The sequence below is a fragment of the Typopeltis vanoorti genome, chromosome 11, assembly GCF_054136105.1.
Source record: "Typopeltis vanoorti isolate ZY-2024b chromosome 11, IOZ_Tvanoo_1.0, whole genome shotgun sequence".
Classification (NCBI taxonomy): Eukaryota; Metazoa; Arthropoda; class Arachnida; order Uropygi; family Thelyphonidae; genus Typopeltis; species Typopeltis vanoorti.
Window position 1 is genome coordinate 34,862,765 of NC_143559.1, and position 23,743 is coordinate 34,886,507.

At 36.3% G+C, this 23,743-nt stretch overlaps 1 protein-coding gene across 1 annotated transcript in view; it reads left to right on the forward strand.

The window, feature by feature from the left end:
- LOC150101431 (pleckstrin homology domain-containing family H member 1-like) overlaps positions 1–23,743 on the forward strand; it is a 335,105-nt gene that overhangs the window by 246,505 nt on the left and 64,857 nt on the right. The window contains exons 15-27 of the mRNA XM_090400895.1: positions 1,940–2,028; positions 2,301–2,381; positions 2,585–2,758; positions 4,932–5,037; positions 5,179–5,291; positions 5,405–5,578; positions 13,170–13,405; positions 13,524–13,701; positions 13,996–14,151; positions 18,353–18,450; positions 19,289–19,430; positions 21,558–21,685; positions 22,502–22,631. Of these exons, the coding sequence (XP_090257021.1) occupies positions 1,940–2,028; positions 2,301–2,381; positions 2,585–2,758; positions 4,932–5,037; positions 5,179–5,291; positions 5,405–5,578; positions 13,170–13,405; positions 13,524–13,701; positions 13,996–14,151; positions 18,353–18,450; positions 19,289–19,430; positions 21,558–21,685; positions 22,502–22,631 (1,805 nt within the window). The remainder of the gene's footprint in view (positions 1–1,939; positions 2,029–2,300; positions 2,382–2,584; positions 2,759–4,931; positions 5,038–5,178; positions 5,292–5,404; positions 5,579–13,169; positions 13,406–13,523; positions 13,702–13,995; positions 14,152–18,352; positions 18,451–19,288; positions 19,431–21,557; positions 21,686–22,501; positions 22,632–23,743) is intronic.

A 23,743-nucleotide genomic window follows, 5' to 3' on the forward strand; every position in this document is an offset into this window, starting at 1 on the left:
TATCCATTACCCTCCAAGGGTATTGGATTGAATGAATCAATCACCGCATCTCACGGTCGATTGATTCCTCCTGATCAAAACTCTCCTTCAAAAGGAACTTCAGTAACAGTGATTCCAGAAATTTTAGGGTGTATTTGGTAAGAACTCGATTATACTTTGAATAAATCTATATACATGAAATTCGCACTACGCTTGTTCACCATAAATAAGAATAAATATTATTCAAATTAAGGAGATATTAAATCCCACATTGTTTTAAATTGATTTAAATTGATTGAGGTGGGAAATTAAGATTTTCAGAGAGGGAATGAACACCTGATTCCCGGAAAAGTCCTTTTTAGGACTTCCAGGGTGACAAATGGCAATGCTAAAGCCAATGAAGTTCTAACTGAGGCTCGGCTATTGCCGTTACCCAGCCATGACTAGAGCTTTTTAGCTCAATAACACTCCATTCACACAGATTTACTTCATTCAGATGACGGGATAAAGAGTCAAGGACTCAGTCCATCGCCCAGTTCTTTTAAGAACTTTAAGAACATTGTTTTAAAACTAAATAAGAAACTCAACGATTGGAATCAGAGAGTTTCCTGCCGAATATAGTCAACTATAAAAGTATCGGCGGCCACTAGGGTGAGATAATGCACGTAGTTCTAGTACGTAGTACAATCTCAGGCAACTTGTTGCAAAGGTGGGGAAAGTTCTGATCGCTAATCTTGGGATTTTCCATAATGTAAAAACACATTTCCTAGAAAATGTATGTTGTTGTTACATTATGGTGGGAGGTCACCACCCAGACCGGTTTCATCCTTTTTTGAGGCTTCACCCGTGAGTAGCTAGACGAAATAGATGCCAAAGGGTATAGCGAAAAGAACTTATATACTCTGCTATACGAATTGTCAAACAGATACAACCATTAAGTTACTTAAATATAAAGAGCCAATAGACTTTTTATCGCCGAAATGAAGCCTAAAGGCTGAAACCGATCTGGGTAGTGACCTCCCACCATAATGTAATAACAGCATACATTTCCTAGGAAATGTGTTTTTACATTATGGAAAATACCAAGAATAGCGATCAGAACTTTCCCCAGCTTTGCAACAAGTTGCCTGAGATTGTACTACGTACTAGGCCTACTTGCATTAGCTCACGCTAGTAATCACCGATACTTTTACAGTTGACTATATTCGGCATGAAACTCTGATTCCAATCTTTGAGTTTCTTATTCGGTTTTAAAACAATGTGGGATTTAATATCCCCTTAATTTCAGTAATGTTTATATCGCCGAAATGAAGCCTATTGGCTCTTTATATTTAAGTAAGAATAACTATTTCTTAATAAATACCAAAATTTAATCATTGATTTTATGGAAATCGTAAACTGTATATTACGTGCGATTAACATGACTATCTTGTTTTTATTTATTTTATCAATATATCAATTTCTTTTGAATATTTTGATTGGTTGTTAACTGATAAACTAAGTGGCAAAAGTTCTACTTACGTCTCTTATAGTTTTAAGATACAGTACTGAGTTTAACTATTTCTGAAACTCAGTATATAGAATGAGGTGTAACAGCAGTGGAGAGCTTAACATGATACCCGAATATATTATTTAAAGGTCCATACTTAATGAATCCCTGTAGTAAACAACATCTAAACTGCATTGTTGCATTCCCTATTCAACTCTCCACAGAGTCATTAGTCGAATAAGCTGACTGACAGTGAAGTGAACTTGATTCCAAAATAAATAATAAAATACCACCCTTATTTATTGTAAAATCCCATTAAGAATGTAATTGTTTGAATTACTGTATGCATAGTAATGAAATATTTTACTTGCTTTTAGACTCTTTGCTAGAATAGCGTTTATTTGTTAACTCTGAAACTCAGGAAAAGTCGTGCTGCACACAGTTCTGATGGACTCTTGTTCTTTTTTTCAGTACTTCAGAATGTCATAAGGAGAACTACAGCGCATTTGGCACTCAGCAAAGAAGAGAATAAGCCAACTATACAGGGATGGCTTACAAAGGTAATACTACAGTTTATTCGCTTGGGAATAAATAGTCTTTCTCTAGAGAAGTACTTTGAAGCATTGTTGCTATGGTTTCGCTCGAAATCGGTGGCATCAACTGTTGAGACCCACATGGTTAATTAGGGATGTATAGTGAGCGTTTTCTATTTTAGCTTTTCAGTAGGGCGAACAAATATTGCGTACTATTTTCATTTTAAACAAAGAAATGCATGGACAATTATTTAAATGTTTGCTGAAATGGATCTTATTTATTGTTGATTTTTTAACAGGTTAAGCATGGACATTCAAGAAAGTGTTGGTGTGTTCTGATGGGTCGAATGTTTCTCTACTTTAAAATGCCAAACGAATCGGTAAGAATAATACGAACATAATTTGAGTGTTTATTCTTTGCATATATCCCAAATATTGATATTACAAATTATTAATTCAAATGCAATTATGATTCATATGAGGCAAATTAACTGAAACTTATAGAGATGCAAGAAAATTTAACAACCTGTACATCGTTTAACTCTTTTTAATAATATACTATCTAATCTCTCTCTTTTTCCAGAAACCTTTGGGACAGATTAACATGCGCGATGCCAGAGTGGAAGAAGTATTGCATGTATCCGACAGCGATGAAGAGGAACAGGATGATGCCATGTCCAAGTCAGAATATACAGTGGGGATATTCCCCAATCAGCAGGGTCCAACATACCTCATTATGGCCGGTAAACAGGAAATGGTATGATTTGCCATTTATATAACATACACATAACTATAAGCGCTTGTTTTTGTCTGTGTTCTGATTAAGATATAATTTATGAAAAAAATAATTGTAGAATTTTTCATATCACTTATAGTCCTTATAAGGACTGGCTTAAAGGGGCGAAGCAAGAATGCTTTTCATATTCCCCGTTATCTGTAGAGGACAGTGTAGAGATAAGGTGTTATTGAGCTAAGAAGGCTCTGATCATGGCAAGAGGGTAACAGCAACAGCCGAGCCTCAGTTAAAACTTCATTGGCTACAGCATTGCCATCCACTACCCTCCAAGGGTATATTAATCATTAATCACCGCATCTCACGGTCGATTCATCGCCATCCTCACGGTCACTTAAATATTCTTACTAAATTTATAAGAAAATTTTACTTAAGAGTTAATGGTGGCTTTCAACATTCTGATTTTTTGGTAACATTTCTAATTTATATAAAGCTCTATTATCAATTTATGATTATTATTTTATTATCGATCTTTTACTATAAAAGAGAGATAAAACAAAGACAAAAGTTTCTTCAGGGCAGTAATGCCAATACTCCAAGAAGTCTAATCATGAAAATACCCTCAAAGTAGAAAGCATTACAGATTGGTTTTATGCCTTTTGAGGAGAAAACCGAAAAAAAAAAAAAAAAAATTCTAAAACCATATCCCAAGACAATGACTGCATTACAGGAAAAAAAAAAAAGCCGAGTCTTATATTAGGGATCATTATAAGATCAAAACCGATTCATATATATAACTACCCTCCCCCCTCATCATAAGTATTTCCAAAAATGAAATTAAAATTTAAACAGTTTAAGATATTAATATTTAATATGTAAACTATAAAAAGAAAGTATAAATATAAAAGTACTAATTCAAACTTTAAAATACTTGAAATATTTTTTAAAATACATTCTTTTGATATACATATTAACACCCTTTTTTATTTCAAATTTAACATATTAATATATGATTAACGCAGCCAATCGACCGTGAGATGCGGTAATTGATTCATTCAATCCAATACCATTGGAGGGCAATGGATGGCAATGCTGTAGCCAATGAAGTTCTAACTGAGGCTAGGCTATTGCTGTTACCCTCCTGCCATGATCAGAGCTTTAATAGCTCAATAACACCTTATCCCTACACTGTCCTCTACAGATAACGGGGAAGATGAAAAGCATTCTTGCTTCGCCCCTTTAAGTAAGTCCTTATAAGGATAATGATCAAAGCAGATATTTACGTCACGAATATTTCGATGAATAGTGCATCATTCAAAATCAACTGTAGTAACATGATAAAAATGTAAGTTGGGCTGTATTAAATCCAAACAACTTCGAATATTATTTCACATTTTCAAAGTTAGAATAGGCTTTTATGAATATAATACGCTTAACATTTGCGGTTTATATTTCAGCACATATAAAATGTTTTCTATTTAATGTCTTAGGTAATTTATCTTGTTTAGAGGTATCTGTTTTTTAGCGCCGTGTGGATATCCAGTCCCAGTACTAAATGTGTCTGCATCACTTCCATAGTTTAGTGTGCTGCAGCTGTTCAGATATCTTAACAAGATCTGAGCAGAATATAAGATGCTCTCAAGCAGCGGCGTAGCTAGAGCTTTTGCACACCTGGGGCGATCCCTGAGTTTGCCGCCCCTCTCAATACACACCAAAAATATTACAATTTCTTGCTTTTCTGTTAGCAAAATCGTCGATGACATTGGCGAAGTCTATTTCATAGTAATATAAGTAATTCTTAATCAATTTTATTTAGAAAAACTCCTCTCACAATTAGCAACACTTACAGCAATTGTGAAAATTCGCAGTAGTATTACAATATTTGGAAATGAGTTCTCGAGACTATTTTAGAATTAACTGCAAAAGTTCAAAAAGGTTCAAAGTGCCGCCCGGGGCGCATCTCCCCACCCCCAGCTACGCCACTGCTTTCAAGGCTATACCCAATATTAATATAATCACCATACGATATCAATATTATTAGCAATAAATATGTTAATTACTATTTAGACACTCTAATAATCTACAATCCAATGGATGTTTTATATCCTATGGTCTCCTCCCTACACTATAACAATTATTTAATTCATTTCTAAAATACTAACCGGCAGTTTTTCTTTTTTTTTTCCCTTCTCCATAGGATGCATGGTTGTATCACTTGACGGTAGTATCTTGTGGAGACAACTTAGCTGGTACCCAGTATGAACAGCTGATAGCCAGGCTTATGGAAGTCGATGGGGATGAAAGTAAGTTGGCTTCTGGAAGATAAATCGAAGGTTGTCTTTTAGTTCTCCAGAAAAAGTATTCTTATTACTGTACATAATATCACTGTCCACGTAAATTCATATATACTTTATTATGCTTACGTTAATCAATTTCCCACTTAGATAGTGTGATATGGAGACACCCGACATTGCTGTTTTCCAAGGACAACATCACCCAGTCCCTGACAACTTTACCGTCCGAACAGCTCCAAGCCGAGGCCGTCAAGTTGTTTAAGGTACCGAAGACTTATTTTTGACCACTTTTTCAGTTTTGTAATATTTTTTCCTGTTCAGTAACTACAAAAAATGCAGCTCTGCATATTATATTAACAAATGATGTCTTTTGCAGTCCATCCAACTCTTCATCTCAGTTCCCTTGGATACCTCGGGCATTGACTATCACGTGGTTCTGGCCCAGAATGCCTTGTACCAGTGCCTCACTCAGCCCGAACTCCAGAACGAAATGTTATGCCAACTCATCAAGCAAACATCTCGTCACTCATACCACAAGGCTGGAGTTCAGGTAAGACGTATTTTTGGGAATGTAACACTCGTCCACCATTTTTCTTTATCGCTTTTGTAATGAGAAAATTTCAGAATTTGAAACTGAAGTTTGAATTATTTCTGTGTCTCCGATTTGCAATATCTAAAAAATATGCAGTAAATAAATAAAAAAATACCAATTCTTGAGAAGCGAAAGCATTAAAAAAATCTGGAGTTTAATTTTTTAAAAATAAACAAATAAAAAATGTACACGATTGTCATATAGCTTTTGAATTCAATTAATTGAATAAATACTAACTATTTAAAATAAATTTGCATATTTTCTATATTATTGGTAATAACTTGTAAACTTAATAAGAAATAATATAGAAACTGCAGGCAAATACATATATAGCTTCATTATCTTGAAAAATTGTGAGGACACCTTCATTTTTTTCAAATACTATCTATTAGTAATGGACTACGTGTAAAAAAATGCAGACATATATGAGTATGTCTGTCCGGTTTTAATTTCTGCTGTAGCAAGAATAAATATACAAGAATAAATATATATAAATATCAATATATAGTGATATCAATATAGCTGACATTTTTAAAAGACAGAAATTATAGGAGAGAGTGCTGGGGAAAAAAAGTGTGTGTTGTAAATCAATGATAGAAAGGCATCTATTAACGAGATTGTACGTCATCAATTCTACAATTTTGATTATACGCGTTGCTACGCAGCGGTCACAGTTACAACAAGATGGCGTCGTTGTGAACTTATAATCGGTAACCTTAACCATAGAAGCCACGAGTGCGTTAATATACGACCTGCTTCCAGCAATAGCCAATAATATTCGGTTAGACGTGGCCAACATCGTAATCCATTCTGAGCCTTCCAAAAATAATATCCCGCATAAAGAAATCATGGCTCTAAAAGAGCTACAAAATAACAACCGCATTACCATAACCAAAGCAGAAAAAGGAAATGCATCTGTGGTGATGGATACCACAAAATATGAAAGCAAAATGCACGCGCACTTCTCCAAGACCAGTCAACATACCAAATTATAGATCCCACCAACTTACAAAAGAAAAAGGTGTGCAAATTATTGAACAAAGTCACTTCCTAGCCAAAAAAAACAGTCCACAAACTCAAACTCTTCCACGTTAAAACACCCAAGATATATGGAGTTCCCAAAATCCACAAACAAGGTATTTAGCCAAACTACTAGCCACTTGCACAAACAATTCTCCCTCTTTCGTTAAAAATTCTACCCACCTAAACAGTGTTTTAGAAAACCACACCTTAAATAGTTCAGACCTAATGGTGAGTTTTGATATCACCTCACTATTCACGAATATACCACTAACTGAAACCCATAATTTCCTAAATTCACAATTTCCCCCAGATATATTTCAGCTATTTAAATTCACAGTACAGGCAGGTTATTTTACTTGGAAAGGGAAAATATACAAACAATTACATGGGACAGCTATGGGTTTGCCCCTTTCTCCCCCCTTAGCCAATTTCTACATAGAACATCTGGAAAAATTAGCTATCAACAGAGCCACTCTCAAACCTAGTCTCTGGCTACGTTATGTTGATGATGTGTTTGCTATTTGGCCACATGGCCCAGACCCATTGAATACATTTTTAGTGCATCTAAATAGCCAGCACCCTAAAATCCATTTTACAATGGAACTAGAAGCCAATGACTGCCTGCCCTTCCTGGACACACTGATCACACGTCTTCGAGAAGGTTCCTTATCATTTTCGGTTTATAGAAAACCCACACATACAGGGAGATACTTACACAAACAATCACATCATCACCCTTCTCAACAATATGGTATCTTAAAAGCTAGAGCAATTTGTTCCAGTGACATTGCTCTCACCTGCGCCACACCTTCCTAACCAATGGCTATAATCCCCATAAGATAGATAAAATACTAAATGATACCCAGAAATCCCCCTCACTATCTACCACAGAAGACTACAACAAAACTATCACCATCCCATACATCAAAGGCACATTTGAAAAGATATCTAGGGTGCTTAGCAAACACCAACTGCACACCGTATCTAAATCTTATGTGAAATTGGCAACTCTCATCCGTTCACCTCAGGATAGATTCACTCCTTTATCACATCCAGCAGTCTATGAAGTGCCCTGTTCTTGTCATCGAGCCTACTACGCACAGACAGGAAGAACTGATGACATCTGCTTCAGTGAACACAAAAATATCCAGCACTTCCGTTATGGTAATTCGGGTCTAGAAGAGCATGCTTTGGATACCCCTGCACACGGGATCGATTGGAAAGAAACAAAAGTAATGCACAGAAGCTTCTACAAGTCAGAGCGGTTGTTCCTGGAATCAACAGAAGCCTTAAGACCTACTCCAAACCTCAACAAGTATGGCTGTATAAATCTACCAAAGATTTGGGAGATAGTCATCCTAAGAGCAAATTATATACCTGCTTTCTCTCTCGATTTTTTTTCCAACTTAGATGGCGCCTAATTAGGACTTTAGTCTTTGTGTTGCACACTACAATTGTTCATACTAGTCTCATTGTTATACCGGATTGTTTTTTTTTTTTTTTTTAATGTTCTGCCCATATACAAGAGGTTGGCTGGTCAACCTATAATACGTTAGTACCATATGTGGATGGTGGGTTGGGAAAGGAGAAACTTGTTTACATTTGATTTAAAAGCCTGTATGCTGTATTCCTTGGGAAATATGTCAGGGGGGAAGACTGTCCCACAGTAGCAGGGATGAATGAGGAGGAAAAGGAACTTGTTCTGTGGGTTTCAAGGTGTACTCTGAAAGGATGTTGGACGGCAGCTGTACGTGTTCCAATGGGCTTAGTACAGAGTGGGGGAATTATTGATGTTGTTTCAGATTAACATTTCCCATGGAAATATTTATAGAATATACAAATTGCGGAGACCAAGGTCTATGTGAAAGTGAGGGGAGCGAGTTGGTGAGAGATGGGTCATTTATCGGTCTAATTGCTCTTCTCTGTATTAAGTCAAGCATTTTGAGGGAGCTTTTAAGAGCCCTACTCCAAATGTGAGAATAGTATTCGATAGCTGGGCGGATTTGTGATTTGTATAAGGTTAACAGCTGTTTAGAGGTGAAGTAACATCTTGAGCGAAAGAGAAAACCTAGTTTTTTGGAAGCTCGGGATGTAATGGTTGTGATGTGTTTATGCCAGGAGGGGCTTGATGTCAAGGTAATTCCGAGAAGAGAAATTTCGTCTTGTCTGGGAATTTGAGTGTTATCAAAAACAATGCTGGGGGTAAATGGTTCTTTTTTTGAGAGATAAGACAGAACTGGGTTTTACTAGCGTTGAAGTTGACGAGGTTATCTGAGCCCCATTGGCGGATGGCTTAGAAGTCGGAATTAAGGACAGTGGTGGTTGATGTTCTGTGGGTTGAAGTGAGTTGTGTAGAGTAGGGTTTGTCAAATGAAAGGGGGGGGAGTGTAATGTGCTGTTGTCTGCAAAACTGTGTATTGGGTTAGAGGTCAACTGAAGTAGGTCATTGGTATATAGAAGGAAGAGGGTCAGTGAGAGAACTGAACCTTGTGGGACCCCAGCATTAGCTAGATGGTGAGAGGATATGGAGCTGTCTACCATCACATCCAGACAGGAAGCTGCAGAAGTCCTGAGGCAGTCCAAATGATGGGAATTTGCTTAGTAAGCCTTTCTGCCAGACTCATTCAAAGGCTTTAGAGATATCAAGTGCGACTACTTGGAATTCGCCGAATTTCTCCAAGTACAGCGATGGGTGATGTATGCGAGTAGATATCCTGTTGATCTGCTTCGACGGAATCCGTACTACTGGTCGCTTAATAGCCGGTTACCCTCAAGGTAGATTAGGAGTTGAGAGTTGGTTTTCTCCATCCCTTTTGACTGCACGATTGGACTGAAGTGAGTGAGATAGGGAGATAGTTAGATGGCAGTAATTTGTCACCCTTTTTAGGAATGGGTTGAATATAGGCTAGTTTCCAAGCTTTGGGATATATACCATTGAAGTAAGAGAGTGTGTACAGATGACATATGATAGGAGTCAGTTCTGGTGCACAGACCTTCAAGACAACTGGAGGAATGCCGTCAGACCTAGGAGACTTTTTTGTGCCTAATTTAGACAATAGGTTTATGACATCTTTTTGGCAAAAGGATACAGGGGGCATTCTATGTTGGGCAGTTGGGATGACTGGAAGGCATTTGCCGTTGTCAGTTATGCGTGCATTGGAGACAGAGTGTGAAGCCAGGAGGTTAGCTTTTTCTATGGGTGATGTTGCAATTGAGCCATCTGGGTATGATAGAGGTGGGAATAGTGTAGGGCAAAAGTTACGTCCAATTGCCTTGGCAAGTGACCAAAAGGCATGGCTGCCATTTTTGTCTCGCTACTGTAACAAATTTTGTTTGTGTGCTCTGAAGATGCTGGATAGAATACCAGCGAAATATTAGCAATTAAGTCCATAAATAGTTAATTTCTTATCAATCTGTGTTCGCATCTATACCATTAAAATCCAATCAACATTTTGATTATAGCAAATATATCAACTAATACGGTATGTCAGTAATAATTGTTATATGTATTTCATAAAATCATTTTTGAAACTTTTAATATTTTTTTTTATTTCAGAACAAAAATTTCAGAAATTCCTTTATTTTTTAATTAAAAAACTAACATATTTAAACATATTTATCTCAAGTGTAGCTCGATGTTGCATGCAATTCCTATAGTATTTGCAAATGGCATGCGAAAGTTGGACGAAACTTTTCAAACATGTCCTGTAAATTCATTCCATAAAAGTTCCATGGAATTCTAATATGTTGATTGTATGGGCAAAGCTTTTACTGACAGGTTTTTTTTTGTTTACTATGGTTGTCAATCTGTATACAGATATCTGCTGGTTTCGTTTGGAATGCGAATACCTGTCCAATGCACGAAAATTGCGGAACATTTTCTTCAAGACAACATCTTTGTTTCTTCCTCTTTAGAAGTCTCTCAGTTTTTCGTCAATTTTTATAATGCATTATAAAACAGACGCTCTTCAAGCTGATCTGCAAACGTAGACTGTTCTTTTGGACTTTCTGGTGCAGTTCAGCAAGATCCTCACAGTCGCCCGATCTTCAGCCTAAACCTAAAATAACTTAAGCGAAGGAAAATCTTTATTGAAGATTTTCATGTGGTTCCCACCCAGATTAGTCTTCCCAGCATTGTGGTGATTAATCATCGAACCATAATAAACTAAAATTCTGTTTGAAAAAGAAAAGATAAAACGATTTAATTTGTTCAATGGCAATTAAACTACAAACATTGGAAACGCTGTAATAGTAATGGTTACTTTTTTTTTGTTTGTGATATATAATTTTTTTTCTATGCTATTTTTAGACAGTTCCCTAGTTATTCCAATCTGAAAAGGTAAGTTAAATTTTTAAACATATGAAACTCATAAAAAATCGACCAAACACCGTTTCACACTATAATACCAGTTAGGCATTAGGATCACGACATGGCACCAGTTATTTTTCGATTATGCTAGCCAGTAAAGATCGCATTAATCGTCGGGGTATCATTATAATATCCTTAATTATAATAAGGATACTTTTATTGCCCTTTGGGTGTGTGTATAAATATATATATATATATATATATATATATATTCTGTAAAATTACCGGTTCAGGATCTTTAAACATAATAAAAATATGCAAAATCTTCAAGGTAACAACTACTTATGGACAGTAGTGTACATCGTCTACTAGAGGAAAGACAACCAATCTCCTATATTTAAATATGTGTTCTACTAAGTCGGCTTCAAATCCTGATTCACCATTTTGCATTCGACTGTTGCTTGATGAAAATTTTTTCGCTTATTTCTCTCCAAATTCTTCTCTCTGCGAAAAAAAAAGCGTAAATAGCAATTCACTGGGCAACATCGGATTTTTCTTTACATTCCCTCAATGTAAGAGTTGTGTGCGGGTGGTTAGAACACACGTGAGCAATGATATTCTGTGTGTTTTGGAGTGGGGAGTTGTGATCACCGGTTATTTTGTTAATTTTTAGTAAAATGTGTCAAAATGATTTTGCTAGAACATATTTCTATTATTTTATTTACATCTTTAAGTCAAAGTGATCTCCCTTTACTTTAGATAACCTTAAGAATTTATAGGTTTGAAGCTGCCGTTGACATCCAAGAATATGTGAACAGAGCTAATCACAAACGGTCGTTATAAACATTTTTGAGAAGGTTAGCAAAAAAATGTTTGGTGGCAGGAAAAAGACCTAGAGAAAGATCAAAATCTAGGTGTTTCGATTCACTTAGAAGATTGAAAAATATACAATATTGTAGACCCGAAAAATAACAGAAACTTGTTGATAGGAAGTTGGTAATAATGTAAACTTAATCATTTCGTACATTCATAGTATCCTACACCCTCTGTTTATGACATTTGTTTCATTAGAAGCCGAGTTATAGTGCCAAGAGTGACAGAGTATTTGATATTCATGTCGTACGCGACGAATTCTCGCTATATCAATCGCTTCAAAACTTCGGGATAAAACTCACCATTCACTATTTGGCCAAGCGGAACGAATTGTTTGTGGATAATGCCCTTGGAATCGTAGAAAGAAATCAGCATTGTCTTTACTTTCGACTTCTCCAAGCGACTTTTTTTCGGATGCCCCACTTCTGGTGGTCTCCACTCAGCACTCTGGCGCTGTTTCGGGCTAGTACTCAAAACAGCACGTTTCCTCACCAGTAACGATTGTTTCAAGGAAGTTTTAGTCCTTACGAGCGGTTTCATGAGGTCCTTGCAGTGTTCAATTCGATACTTTTTTGGTCGTCGGTCAACTTGTGGGGGAACAAATAGTGAATTCAATTTAAGAAGGCCCAAACTCTCGTTCAAAATGTTGTGCACAGTTGAGTTTTAAATCCCCAATTCATCTTCAATCAATCTCACGGACGATTTCGGTTTTCTTTGATGAAATCACGCACTTTTTTGATGTTAACTTCGCTTAGTCCAGTTTTTGGACGGCCCAGCTTTTCGTGGTCCTCAAGCGTCTCACGACCACTTGAAATCGCTTAAACCACTCGTAAACTTGAGTACAGGATAAGCATTTGATGCGTTTAGGTAAAACTTTTAACAAGTTTAACACAAAAGTCAATCGCAGCTCTCTGTTTGAAACTCATTTTCCGAGCGCTCGTCAAAACACACTGTCACTCGGCTTCTAATGAAACAAATGTCATAAACAGTTGACACAACACTAATGAAGGTTGCCGCTTTCGACAACGAAAATATACAACAGGTGGCGCCACTAGTTTATTTTATTTTCGAAAAGTTCGGTTTTTCTTTTTGGACAGAGGGTGTATACCCCCACTCCCTTTGAAAATTCTCATCAGAAATTAGATGAAATGCCCAGATCATACTATTCATTGGCTTCTATACACAGAGACAAATCCTTGTCAAATCAAATATACAATACAACCATGCAATACAACTTCAATTACGTATTCATTATTTGTTGTTTTTTTTCATGTTTTCTCTAATCTTCTGTTGAAGAAAAACCTGGCAATCTGTATTTGTTGATTGTATTATTTTTCGTTTCAGCAACTTCTCCTGTGTGCTACCCAGTCATTGTTCCTGTGCGACACATCAGAGAAAACATCCCCCACATCCACCACTTCTCACGACAAGCCACCTCCTCCGGAAAGCAAACTGAACCCTCCGCCTTTTGTGTTTGTCCAGGGATGGCAACTCTTAGCCTTGGCTATTTCGCTCTTCATTCCCAAAAATCGTACACTGTGGTACCTCAGAGCGCATCTGCACCGAAATGCGGATCCGAAGTAAGCAGTTCGCATCCTCTTCCCAACCCCTCCCTCTACCCCAAGTTAATTTATGCCTTTTTTTTTTTTTTGAATTACGCTGTTCAATGATTTCTCTGCATCTTCCATACTGTTGCAGGTCTGAGGCTGGAAAATACGCGACCTTTTGTCAGCGGGCTCTGGAGAGGGCACTGATTAGCGGAAATCGAGAGTGCAAGCCGTCCCGTATGGAGGTGCTCAGCATTTTGCTCAAGAACCCCTACCATCACTCTCATCCTCACAGCATTCCCGTGCACTTTCTCAATGGAACGTACCAGGTATGTCTTAATCGCCTATCCCCTAACCACAAATCGCGTCACACATACTAAGGCTAAGCTTCAAATTCACTTACATAAGAACGCTAAAATATCAAAAATAGCAAATATAAGTTATTACATTTGTCTAAGTGGATGTTTATATTCCTTAAGGATTTTTTATCATGTGAATATAGCAATGATATCAATAATAATAAGAACAAAACTATACGCTTTCAATTTCTTACAATTCCTAATATAAAATAAATTTTATTTTACGTGAAGTTTAAAAATAAACATATCACGTGTCTTTTAAAGGTTGTCGGCTTCGATGGATCAACAACTGTAGAAGAATTTATTCAAACCATTAACGAAGAAGCTGGAATCCGCGATTCAAGTCAATCTGGTTTTGCTCTGTTCAGTGATGATCCGATAGACAAAGGCATGGAACACTGTCTTCACAATAACGCTAAGGTACGTATGTAGCAGTTGTGTGTTTTCATTGGATGCTCATTATTCAAATTAGGTAACAGAGAAAGAGTCATCCACAGTTTTTTTTTATATATAATACTATTAAAACACTACTGTAAGTTATGTATTAATTAAAATAATCGAATTTTTAAAATAAATTTTCAAAAGTTCCAAAATTTTGCATAAAATATGTACATACACCAATAAAGTTTTTAAATAATACTGGAAAATCGACCGTGAGATGCGGTGATTAAAACCCTTGGAGGGTAATGGATGGCAATGCTGTAGCCAATGAAGTTCTAACTGAAGCTCGACTATTGCTGTTACCCTCCTGCCATGATCAGAGCTTTAATAGCTCAATAACACCTTATCCCTACACTGTCCTCAACGGGGAAGATGAAAAGCATTCTTGCTTCGCCCCTTTAAGCCAGTCCTTATAAAGATATAAAATATAATTACATTAGGTAATTACGATTTTAATTAATATTAAATTGTATGAGTATTATTTATTTAAAAACTTCATTGGTGTATAGAATTGGAGGGAGAGGGTCCTTTTTAGGACTTCCTGGGTAACGAATGGCAATGCTGTAGCCAATGAAGTTTTAACTGAGGCTCGGTTATTGCCGTTACCCAGCCATGACTAGAGCTTTTTAGCTCAACATCCACACAGATTTTCTTCATTCAGATGACGGGATAAAGAGTCAAGGACTTAGTCCATCGCCCAGTTCTTTTAAGAACTTTAAGAACTTAATTACCTGTAGATGGAGGGTAACGGATGGCAATGCTGTAGCCAGTGAAGTTCTGAGGCTTGGCTATTGCCTGTTACCCTCCTGCCATGATCAGAGCTTTATGTAGCTCAATAACCTTATCCTTACATACAAGATAACGGGGAAGATGAAAAGCATTCTTGCTTCGCCCTTTAAGCCAGTCCTTATAAGGTAATTGCCTGTATTGGTTTGGAGGGATCGACCGTGAGATGCGGTGATTAATACCCTTGGAGGGTAATGAATGGCAATGCTGTAGCTAATGAAATTCTAACTGAGGCTTGGCTATTGCTGTTATCCTCCTGCCATGATCAGAGCTTTAATAGTTCAATAACACCTTATCCCTACACTCTCCTCTACAGATAACGGGGAAGATGAAAAGCATTCTTGCTTCCCCTTTAAGCCAGTCCTTATAAGGACTTTAATTACCTGTATTTTGATTTAATTTATGATATTGTATATTTGGGTATATACTGATGGGTATTTGAAACAAATTTAATTTATAAAATTTATAAAATACTGTATTGTCAAAATATGAATACTGGAATCACGCAGTGGAACTTATGAGAGTCGCCCAGGTATAGAGATACTAAAGAAACATTGCTCAATTCAGCGGGCAACATGTTTTCCTGTTATGAATACATCACTTATCGTTAATTAATATATATATATATATATCGATATTAATTAATGTATACAATTACATACTTGAATATGACATCATTCAGGTAGCCAAGTCGATATTATCATTTGATTTAAAATTCAAAACAGAAGATTTCAAATTTTAAGCATCCGTAAACTAAAATCGCACAAAAAATGGAAGGGATGTGCCTTTGGTGTTAAATCAAGTGGACTTCGAAAAGAAAATAAAAGACTCCAAAGGTTACGATTGTGAAATACTGAAGTATTTTGTCAGAAGATTAACGTCTTCACGTTTCTTAAACAAATAAAAACTAAAAATAAACTCATTTTTATTTTAATGGAAACAGTTTCTGAAACTGGTAGGTTAGAGATAAGAAAGGAGTTGCTCCACCTTTTAACGAGTCGCCTCGGTATAACATTGCTTCATCAATACGCTACTTAATGAACAATAAATATCTGTTGATCTTCTTCCTATCATGGATTTTAGTTCAAGTGGCCTCTTCCGGTCTCATGCCATCTCTTTCTTGGTCTTCCGATGCTTCTTTTTCCACTTATTTTGTATCTGTATAATATTTTTGGTAGTCTGCTTTTGTCCATTCGATTTAAGTGTTCTAGCCATTTTTGCTTCTAATGTCTTACGTAGTAATTAATTGGTTATATATATTGTAAGATTTCTTCATTTGTTTTGTGGTCCCACTTGGTATATCCAGCTGTGTTTCTGAGAAATTTCATTTCCGTTGTTTGAATTCGTTTTTCATCTTTCCTTTTCATGGTCCATGTTTCGCTTCCGTATAGTAGAGTTGGTTTTGACAAGGCATTATATAGTATGATTCTAGTGTGTTTTTGTACTAGGGATGGCTTAAATATATTATTTATTATACCATTTTCTTTGACAAAGTTTGATATTTTAGTGTCTATGTGTTTTTCTTCTTCGTATGATAGATTACATCCCAAGTATCTGAAAGTGTTTACTTGTTCTAGTATTTTATTATCTACCACTATTTTACTTCTTATTGGGTTTTCTCCTTTGAATGTCATTATTTTTTGTTTTTTCTTGAGATATTGTCATATTATATTGTTCTGAGATATAACTTCAAGATCTTTGTAAATCATCTTCTGATGTAGCTAATACTGTTTGATCACTTGCAAACAGTAGTGTATCTATCTTCATTTGTATACCAAATGGGTTATACTGTTTCCAGATTGCAATAGTTTTATTTATATATCTATTAGAAAGCAGAAGTGAGAGGGTACATATCTGTCGTACTCCTTTTCATATATCTTTCCATTCTGAGGTGTGTTCTAATTTAACTTGAATGGATTGTAAAAGTTGGTTTGGTATGTTTAAATCAGTTAATATTTTAAACAATTTTTGTCTACTAATTTTGTCGAATGTTTTTTTTTTATTTTCATAATTAATAAAGGCCACGTGCGTTTCTTTTTGAAATTCTCTTCTCTTTTCTATTAACAATTTTTGAGTAAAAATCGGATCTATGCAAGATCGGCCTTTTCAGAAACCGTTTTGTTCTTCTAGTAGTTTGTTCTCTACAATACTGTTTAGCTTCTCTTTTAATATTTCTGTATATATTTCATATCCTGTATTTAGCAGACTAATTCCCCTATAGTTATCGCAATCGTGTTTAAATATCTGTTGGTAATGTTCGAAACCAGTGACTGGGCAGATATATTTCGAGGCGTGAATTCTAAAAAGGATTCAGTTTGATAACGTTACACGATGTGCACCCAAAAGTAAAAAAAATCTATATTTTTGAAAAAATGACTTTGATTTTCTTAGAAGTTAAAATACTGATAGAACTGCTGAGGCCAGAAATTATTCAATCTTAGTCGTCGATTGGGTCATTACTCTACTACATTAACGTCATCTGATACTTAGTCAAATACGCCATAATACCACATCTGCATACAAGTAATGTTAAAATTACATTCTAGAGGAGATTAGGTAAAAATTACTAAATAGCCTTCCCCCACCCTCTCATCTATTTGAGCCATGGCATGGGACCCAAATTTTATCTGAAAAACACCAGATCGAAAAATTGACAAAAACATAATTATATATGGCTTGGTTGGCCGAGTGGATAGCGTATCCGCTCTGCAGCCAAAAGGCTGCTGGTTCGAATCCTGCCGTGGGAATGGATGTTTGGGATTGTCTGGGAAAATACTAGTGGTGGTTGGCGGTAGATGGCGTTGGTGTAGTTGCGGTCAGTTGGTGATTGAATGGTGGAGACGGATTGTAGAGCAGGTGCCCTCCCTCTATGACTCCTTGCCTGAAGGTGTCAAATAATAATAATATATTTAAGAATGTAACAGTGACTCCAATAAACCAAACGAACAGAACGGTTTCATTATTCCTAATTATCGACGCATTTTATCAGAGATTATAAGTGACGTGGAAGATTAGGAAAGAAATCAATATATGCAAGACCTTCGTTAATGTAATCAATAACGTGTATAAAAGTTATATACGTGCGGATATGGATGTTGTTATCTTACAGGTACTAACCGGAAATGTTTGATCACTTCTCTTAATTGAGGAATTAGAGATTATGTGAGAGAAAAAAACTGAGTTTTTTACTGATTTTTACTGATCTTAAATTAAGGGTAACCAGTAGGTGGATACACTTTTTTCTTAATTACCTCTTCATAGGAGAAAGGGGCGGGATTTATAATTGAATTCATTCGGATAAATCAGGGAGCTGTGATATCATTTGTTAAGATAAAGGAAGAAAAGTCTAACATTTTATCAAATTAAGCTACAGTCAGTGTTTTTCTCTTTCCAGCTGTGTGATGTGATATCGAAATGGGAACAAGCCTTGAGGGAAAAACATTTGGGCAAGTTTGAAAGCACCAGAGTGGTGAAACTCACTTACAAAAACAGGTAAGGGAAAATTTTTGCAAAATTGAAAAAATTTATTTCGTTTGTTGTTTCGTTGTTCCAGAACACTTCAATCATCTTTATCAAAAGAATCTGTTAATTTCGAACGTAAAAAAAAAAAAAAAAAAAAAAAAAAAAAAAAAAATAGCTTGAACTGGGGGGGGGGGGGAGAACATCTTTTTTTAAGATCATATTACAGCCCAGTGTTTTATACATTTAATTTAATCAATCGAATATGACACATTTTTCCTAAAGACGCAAGTTACTGATTTAGAAAAATCTCAAAAATTTGGTTTCAAATTTATTAATAAGTTATTCAGATTTTTTTCTTCTCAGAAATAAAAAAAAAAAAAAAAAAAAACAATTAGTGATTTCAGTTAAACATCTTGAAGGGACTCCGATCACTTCTCTCTATATATATATATTACTTTAAATTTTTCTTTTGGTTTTATGACCTATTTTTTCTTGCTGGTTTTGGAAAATAGTTCCGTAAGCGAATCCTACGCGGCGTTAGTGTTCCAATCGATTTTTATTATTATAAAATGAAATTGCAAAAAAAGTCCTTGAAATTGCATTTTATGCTTTCGCCTAGTTTCTCTTTTGATATCTAAATGAAAGCACAGTTCCTCACCAACCTCTACGACTTAATCTTCCCGAAGCTGAAAATCATCCTAAATGGTTTTAAAACATTGCGATATACAAGGATCTTCACTGTACATGCGCAGATGGTATATCCCAACGTTTAATTTCCCCCTAAAATTTTCTGTTCTCCATTTATGATCAGTCCTTTGCTATCGCATAAATGTATAAATAACAAACTGAATTTCTTTCTCTCGTGCAGGTTATGTTTTAGGCAACTGTTGAAGGCAGAAACGGATAAGGAGCGACTGTTGACCGCTTACCAGATCAATGAAGACGTCGTCCACGGAAGGTTCCCTCTCAGCAGGGAGCTCGGCTTAGAATTAGCAGCGCTGATGGGTCAGGTGAGTTCAGTTTCCCTTTTGTTCAGAAAACACTTCGAATGTTAATCGAAGCGATAAAGTATTGATGATTAGTACGTTAGTAGCGACCTTTTCTCCGGACAACTGAAATTATAAATGCGGAGTTGCTCATTATATTTCGCACATAACCGTCGGAATTTTGTACTTCATTTCCAAGAAGAATGGGAGGGCTAAGCAGATGTAAAGACAGCAATTTAAGATCCTTAAAGGTGCTTTGGGATTGAATGTCCAGAGCAATTATATGACTCCAAATATTCACTCTTAAACACGGACGATGGACTTCAAAGCAGCGCACGCACACACACACACACACACACACACGCGCGCACGCACGCACACACGCAGGCACACAGAGAGAGAGAGAGAGAGAGAGAATTAACAGTAGGTTTTATACATCACCTATCATCGTGGTGGTGGTTCTATGTTACTGATCTTTCTCCGCCATTGTTTGCGAAGCCTGTGGTGTGGTTGGCAGGATGCATAAATAACGTTTTGGTCTCTTTTCAATCTGGGTTAATTCGAGTGGGCTCAAGGATGCGAAAAATCTAGTTCTTGAAAAATATCACGCTTGAAAGTTCCAAATACTAAGATATCGTGTCCTTCCCTTCCCTTAGTTGCCTTAAACTAACTAACTAATCCTAAATCACCGTCGTCCACGAAAGACAACAGCAATTTATGATTGGTTGGTTAGGTCATAAATATATGTTCACTTTCTCTCTGTGTCATCTTACGCTTCCGTTTCTTAGAGTACGCCGAAAGTAAAGGGTTATTTAATCATGTTGGGATGACTTCACAAGCAATCCTTAATTAATGCGAAGAGATGATTTAAAGTAATGATTTTCTTAGTTAATCTCCACTACCTTGTGAATCTGAGCCTCTTCTGTGACTCCTTCACCTTTCTTATATCCTTCTTGTAGATGGTCTCAACACATCCACAGCACAAGACAAGCTTCTCGAATCTATAAGCGAACTAAAGGTCATACAATGAATCTTATAATTTAATTCCAGTGTTTCTTGTTAGATATCATTTTTGACTGCTATTTTTTTTTTCTTGGTAATTTTTTTTTTATGTTTTGTTTAGTCTACTAAGAGCCCACGCTGCTGTATCTATACTGTGGCTTACATAATAGTTCGACGTTAATCTTATTTTAATTTCCAGTTTAATTTCCGCTACTTTTATGTAGATTCTTTTCATTTCCTTATTTATTCCAAACTCAAGATTCTTGTGATAAAGCATAAAACTGGATTCGCTTTTCTGTGGGTGATTCCATGTGATATCATCGGGGGGGGGGGGGGATTTAGCTGCGTAATTTTTGATTACTATCCTTTAGATGGAAAAAATTTGTTTTTCATTATTTATTTTTTTTTTTTTTTTTAGATTTTTCCTGGCATCTTATGAAGGCCATTTTTTTGGGCGGATCCAAAGAATTTTCACAATTTCGGAGGTTTTTAAATTAATCGCAGATTATTCTCTCAAGTGTAGACGGATTTTTTTTTATCGCCATTTTTGAAGGTCTGTACTCTTTTTTTTTCCCTTTTATTATTTGCATTTTCCGGTAATCTATTTTCAATAAATCAGTCATCTGATTTGTGTGTTTCTAACTTCTCTTTCTTCTCCATTTTATTCTCTACCCTGCAAATCCTAGATTGAATCCACAAGTCTGATTTTTGCGTGTTTTTATAGAGTGGAAATGCCCCAAATCACTTTCATTGGACCCATATTCTTCTATGAAAAAAATAACCTGAAAGTGTGCAAAATACTTGAAAAGACCGACTTTGAAACCTAAAAAAAGTTTGTGGAGACCAGTTTGATATTTTTACGAGATATTTTTGAGAGGTGACTAAAAAACAAAATTCTCATCCCTTCAACCTACACAGCCTTTTGAAAAATGAAAAACTCAATTGATGTTGCGCCTTTCAGCCTATTTAGCACAAACGCTCATGGAGATATCTAAAATTTTTATGCAAATTACAAGCTGATAGATTTTATATGCCAAGTATAGTAATATTAACTTATAATATATATTTAATAATTACGTGGATGCATTCACATGGCATGACCATTGTTTGTTGTCTGTACTAGTCCATTGTTAAATAATCTATTTTCAGATCGAATACGGTGATTATAACGGGGACAAAGTTCGCGGTAGTGTGGGCATCACCACCCCCCAACAGCATCTGCAGCAAGTCATAGAGAAGTTCTATCCGCAGAGGTATAAAGACAGTCAAGATGAAAAGTAAGTGAAATATCGGACAATGAAACAACGAATAAAAGGCTAAGTTTATTCTCCCTTCAATCCGAATCCCTAATTTGATATAACTGATTCCTTTCGGATATTTAAAAGTTAAATAAGTTCAAAAAAATCTTCGAAACGTAATGAACTCCTTGCACTGTAACTATGGCAACCACACGTACATGCTAAGCGAGTCATATTTCTATGGTTGCTTTTAATATTGAGAACATTCTCGTGAATTGCATTCGCCTTAGTAGTCAATAAGACAATCAGGGTTCTTTCTTGAAATAAAACTTCGTTACTGGCTTATACTGTGAGAATTTATTTTGATGCGTAAGTCCCCAAACAAATTTAAATCCAACAACTTATTCGCTCTCTTCCACATTGAAATAGAATCAAGAAACACGTATTTATTTTGGCTACTTGGAAATGCATGGCAACAATGCCTTAATTTAAACTCCGGTGATACTCCCTGGATTGTACAGTTCCTCAGTAAATTGCTCTATCCAATGGAGGGGGGGGGAAGATATTTATTTGAATTTATCAATTCATGACTAACGCAACAATCCTTGGATAAGGTAACTATAATAAACTCCTCTTCGTGTAGTTACCATGACAACCGAGTGATCATGGAATTGTTTTCTGTGAGTTTTGTCGCGTGAGCTAATTGTCATTGTAAATCTAATTCAAACAATCCAGTGCCTTGCAATTGGTTAGACATATGTGGGATCGTTATTAGTATGAATTTTTATCCATGTTAGTTTGCTGCGATGTATTTGAAAACAACTGTTTCGTTTTACTTTTTTTTCTTTCTGTCAGGTACGTGATGGACAGCATCCGCGAGAAGTGGACGAGTCTCAGAGGAAGGAGTGTCATGGACTGTGTTAGGATCTACCTGAACTGTGCTCGGAGGTGGTCCTTGTGTGGTGCCAAACTTTTTATTGCCAAGGTAAGAATCAGTGTGGGATGAAAGATTTGAAGAGAAACCACCATCGTATTCAAATTTAAAAAGTCTGCCAAATTAATAATCCGTTGTAATTCTTTCCTGAATTAGAACGGATTAGTAACTCCCCTTATTCATAAGGGGTTACTGTTATGAATAAGGGGAGTCATGTGATTCGATGAGACTCCTGATTGGCCAGTAGGGAACTTATCTTAAAAGACGCACAGTAAAATGGATATTCGGATATGCTAATTATTGTAAACAGTTCTTAACTCTGATAGCATCTTTAATAAACTATCAGTTTTCTGTTGTCATATCGCAGTTGTCTTGTTCTGAGCATCTTCCATAAATGCCACTCGACAACCGACCCTTACAGAAGTATGGGGCACCATACCAGACTCTCTGGTCCTCCCCTCCGTGGGTGGAGGGGAGGACCAGAGCGTCTGGGACACATCGAGGGAGGCCACATACTAATTCTTGAATTCATTCACACTGCTGCGCGCGCACACACACACGTCTAATGGTAATCCATTCTAATCATGAGAGAAAACTCTATCCCTCACCTCCTTCTTAGCGGCATTCTTTCTCAACTTACACGGATGCTCTGTTGTCCTTTCCCAACCCTCCAAAAAATGAAAAATTCCATCATTTGGAATCCTGTATGACCCTTTCAGAAATTTGTAAGTCTCAATCATATCACCCCTCTTTCTCCTGTTTGCTAGTGTCTGCAGTCTACAAATTCTCAATCTGTCTTCCTGATCATTATTCCACAATCCTGATATCATTTTTAACACTCTCCTTTGTACTCTCTCCAATATATCAGAATCACAACGGAAACCAGGAGACCAGACCTTCACCCAATAGTTCAAGAGAGGTCTTATCAAGGCCTTGTAAAGAGGCAAAATAACATCCTTATCTTTACATGTGAACGTTTGTTTCAGCATTGCCATTATCTTCTGAGTTGTATTTACAATCTTTGACACATGGCCCGTGGACTTCAACTTCCTATCTACTAACACTCCAAGATGCCCAGCCTCATCAGTTTCTTCTAGGCTAATCCCACCAATATAATACGACATTGGATATCTAATCATTCCGAAGTGAATGACTGACATTGA